The sequence below is a fragment of the Gossypium raimondii genome, chromosome 12 (genome assembly GCF_025698545.1).
Source record: "Gossypium raimondii isolate GPD5lz chromosome 12, ASM2569854v1, whole genome shotgun sequence".
Lineage (NCBI taxonomy): Eukaryota > Viridiplantae > Streptophyta > Magnoliopsida > Malvales > Malvaceae > Gossypium > Gossypium raimondii.
Genome location: NC_068576.1, coordinates 52,549,302 through 52,553,551, shown reverse-complemented (window position 1 = coordinate 52,553,551; position 4,250 = coordinate 52,549,302). Strand labels below are relative to the sequence as shown.

At 31.7% G+C, this 4,250-nt stretch overlaps 1 protein-coding gene across 2 annotated transcripts; it reads left to right on the top strand.

Moving 5' to 3' along the window:
* The first annotated feature begins 1,552 nt into the window (after nt 1–1,552).
* Nucleotides 1,553–4,250, top strand: LOC105765084 (uncharacterized). Of its 2 annotated transcripts, XR_008191842.1 has the most exons (5): nt 1,553–2,383; nt 2,469–2,543; nt 2,631–2,675; nt 2,775–3,186; nt 4,080–4,250. XR_008191842.1 is itself a non-coding variant. In XM_012584000.2 (4 exons), the coding sequence occupies exons 1-3, from the start codon at nt 1,835–1,837 to the stop codon at nt 2,634–2,636; spliced, it is 630 nt and encodes a 209-aa protein (XP_012439454.1). In that variant the 5' UTR covers nt 1,553–1,834; the 3' UTR covers nt 2,637–2,675; nt 2,775–3,310. The 2 variants fall into 2 exon arrangements, 1 of the variants encoding a protein (XP_012439454.1); XM_012584000.2 differs by lacking the exon at nt 4,080–4,250 and having other exon boundaries at nt 2,775–3,310.

Below are 4,250 nucleotides of genomic sequence, written 5' to 3'. Positions count from 1 at the left end.
AGAAAACAAAAATAGGGATAGAAATTTTATTTTATTATTACTATTACTAATACCGAAATTTGAAATTAAAATGCCAGCGAAATCGGCGTTTTCGGGTCGAGTCGGAAGGGCCAGGTAGCCCAAGCTCGGTAGTTTTTGTTCCTGTCAAATTCTGCTATTAGACCCTGTACTTTGTATAAATTATAGATTTAGTACTTATACATTAATTTGATCAATTTTAGTACCTGTACTTTTCAAATTTTAAAATTTTATTCCTAACAAATGGTAACAGTTAAGTTTGTTTGATAAAACCATGTCATTAATATTGTATTATGTGTAAAGTTATAGATTTAGTCTATGTTCACTAATTGGATAATCTATAATGGCGCTTTTTTTTTTTAAATTCAAAATTTTAGTTTTAATGCAAATGACAATCGTAAAATCTATTAATTGATTTTTTTTTGGTGAGTAATATTTGAAAATAACAAATAAACATAGCCTCCACCTGGTTCGGTCAAGTGTAATGTGTATGCAGCGACATTTCTGCGGGCTGATTTCACTTCTTTTATTGTTTTACTTTGAGACAGTGAGAGTCATTTTATTAAGAGTCGATCTCACTTTGTTAACATTCAAGCTTGAGCCTCGTTTGGTGAAGATCTTTTTTGTTAGAGTGACATTGTCTTGGCTTCGACATTAAATTTTGACTCTATCGTCGTTGAATCTGATTATTTGCAAGTTGTTAATGTCTTGAACTCTACGATAAGTAATGATTTTAAGTTTAGGTTACTAGTTCAGAATTGCCATTTTTTTAAAATCTCAATTTAATGATTTATTTATTGTTTAGATTCAAATGGATGCTAATAAGGTGGCTCATAGCTTAGCTCGAGTCACCTTATCTCATGCACTCTCTTCTTTTTCTAATGTTCCATTAACTTTATTGTTGGCTTTACTTTCTGTTATTAATAGAGATAATTATAGAATAAAAAAGGAAATAAATAAGACTTGGTGTACCGGACAAGCCTCTCGACAAGTTTAGATATTTCCTCTTTATCACTTAGCTTGTGCTTGATTATTTTTATTTTATTTTAATTGATAGTTGATTTAAAAAAAACATATTTAGCGATTAATTTTCAAAAAAAAAAAAAAACCAAAAATATTAATTTTAAAAATTATTGTTTTATTGAAATCTTAACATGTGTTTTCAGTTTAAGGTCAAAAGTAAAAGAACAACAATATAGAATTTTATTTTGGTTTAATTATGATTTTAGTACGCTGTTTTATTTTAATTTACATAATTTGATTTTTATTTTATAATTCATTAACGGGTTTAAATTGATAATACCATTAAATGATTTTATTAAAGTGATGACGTAACTTTAAAAATAATATTAACATTCAATTTATATGAAAATTTATTATTAATTAAATATAATTTATTAAATTTTTACGTGATCGAATAAAAAAATTCATGTTATTATTGGCTTGTGTAACAGCTAATGATATCATACAAGAAGAGCAGATTTCAATACAATAGAAGGACTAAAACTATAATTAAACTAATTTTCCTTCCGGTACACAAATGTGAATATAGAAAAGATAAAGGCCAAATTCGTAATAACGTAAAATCCCCTGGGCGATCCCGCTTTCTTATAAATGACCTACGCAAAAGATACTCTTATTTTTCAACAAACGTATGTGATATTTTCGTCTTGTTTCGATGCTCTGCGTTTGCTCCGTCACTCGCCCCACCGTGTGTGCTTCGTGCTGCTGTCAATGTATTAGAGTTTAGGAAGCCTCGTCGTTTTATGTAAAGTTGTTTTTTTTCATACGTTTCATTTTTCGTTTTATTGTTACGATGGAAACTGCAACTATAAAGTCACGGCCCTTGCACAACTTAAACCGCCGCCGTTCACCTGAATACGATTCCGGCTACAACAGTTTGCGTCCGGAACGTGTTGGATCACGCTCTACCCGCATTCACCGCTTAAGCTTTTGTCCTCCACTGATACCCATTAAACTAGCTCACGGAGAAAAAGAAGCAAAGCAAAAGCAAAGAGCAGAAGAGTCGTTAGAGCCGCAAAAAAATAAGCCCGACGAAGAAGGGGAGGAGGTTGCAGTACAGCGACCTTGGAATTTGAGGCCGAGGAAGATGGTGATGGAGGAGACGTCTGCGGCGGCAGCGACAACGGTGCCGCCAGAAAAGACTACTGAAACAGCGGCCCCGAAGTCAACTAGATCAAGGGTTTTGGCTGAAAATGGAGGGGTTGTAGAAAAGAAAGAGAAAAGAAAGTTTCGTATAGCTTTATCGAAGGATGAAATTGAAGAAGATATCTTTGCCTTGACAGGAGCAAGGCCCGCTAGAAGGCCCAAAAAAAGGCCCAAGAACATTGAGAAACAGCTTGATGTAAGCAAATATTTCTAAGTTTTAATTTATATTTTTCATCATTTCATAAAATTTAACTTTGTTTTTGCTTGTGAGGATGCTTTAGAATGTTTTTCCTGGGTTATGGCTAGTTGGCTTGACGCCTGAAGCTTACCGTATCGTTGATGCTGCTCCTAATAAGGTTCTTTCACTTGATCAAAAATTTTCATTTCAACTTTAATTGTTTTAGGAATTTATTAGCTGCTAACTGCAATTTCTTCAACTGCAGAAATAGACCTGCTTTTAGATCCTTAAAACATTACCAGATACAAAGGTAGCCTTTAATGCTGTTTTTCTTTTACTTTTTTTTTTGGGGGGGGGGGGTTATATCCTTATGTCTGGTACTGAAATAGTTTGGAGAACATATTTGCAGGGGATGATAATGGTGTTGAGGAATTTGGAAATTTAGGAGCTTTGCAGGTTATGCCCCATTGAGACCTCAAAATGTTTTTTTGAGGCATGATGAAAATATGTAAAGAAAAGTGGGAATTATGAAAAAATATTTATTTTATTCTCATAAGTTATAGGCGATAAGATTATAAATTGCTGTTTAGACTGGTAAGGGTTCTTCATTTCAGCTTGCTGAAACAGTTACAATTATGGTAAAAAAAGATTTGTTTTGGTTACAAATTTTCTAATGTGTTGATTGCTTATAATGGTTGGCAGAGTTCCCAAATGCTAATACTTGATTTATTTGGTGAAGGCACTGCCATTCTTCCTTCACCTGGAAGGAAGAGTTATTTCTCTGTTCATTTGAGCTTCCATCAAGAGGAGCACTTGATAAGGTCTAATTTAATTGATTACTTGATTGCGTTTTTTATTCTTGTCTTCTTGTGTAGGATCATTTAGGTTTTTTTTAGGGTTATGAATCACTCAAATCAAATTGGAACGTGGAAAGCTTATTACTTGAATCCTGGTTTGAATTTAATTAATTTTTTGTCAAAATTTGCTTGATTAACTTCATTTGCACAACTTATATGCTCAACTCGATCTCGTTTGTATAGAATATTTTTTGGGTAAAGTAAAAATTCAATATCAAGCACTTTTATAAATGAGAAGTTAACGCATGTGTTACGAGGCTAGAAAATTCGCGGCCCATAGTTACTTCAGTATTAAAATATTCAAGAATTGTGGCTCGTGAATGGTAAATTTTGATTTGATTTTTTTAGTATTATTTTGGATCAATTACGAATAGCTTAAGACTTCCTTAGGTTTCGTTAGTCTATAAATATTCTTAATAATAACAATTAGACCTGTCTAAGAATTGGGTAGTCAACTTGGTCTGATAAATTAGATCAGGTTTAAATAAAAATTTTTGCACTTCGACCGAATTTAATTTTAAAAATATATAAAATATCAATTAAAAATATTTTATGAAGCTTTTAATAATAATAAAATTAATTTTTGAGTGAGCGAATTGGTCCAAAATGAATTTAAACTTAAAAGTATTTTGAAATTAGTCTTTTACCCCACTTGACCCATGTACACCTTTAATGACTATGAAGACTTTAATTTTAAAAGTTGTTAAATTTTCATAATTTTGGAAAACTATATTTTCAGATTCATTTTTCTTTATTTTTTTAAAAAAAATGCAGAAGACAATTTATGTTGCTTTCGTCGTGAAGTGTTGTAAAAAAACTCTGATTGACAAGCAGCTTTATTTTTCTTGAAAATGCAGTGTGCAAATGTTGAATACAGGTGTATTTCCATGTTGAAGGGAGGGGTCCCAATCGACTCCAAATTAGCCAACTATATCTTTAATTTAATCTAATGCTTACTAGTTTCTATGTCAAATGCATTAATTAAGGTTATCATTTGTGATTTGAATACCATTTTGTGGGTTGAATTT

Bases quoted from the DNA above. Each gene is read 5' to 3' on its own strand.
- LOC105765084 (XM_012584000.2), top strand. From the start codon at position 1,835: ATGGAAACTGCAACTATAAAGTCACGGCCCTTGCACAACTTAAACCGC. The intron at 2,384-2,468 runs GTAAGCAAATAT...AGGATGCTTTAG, and splicing joins ACATTGAGAAACAGCTTGAT to AATGTTTTTCCTGGGTTATG.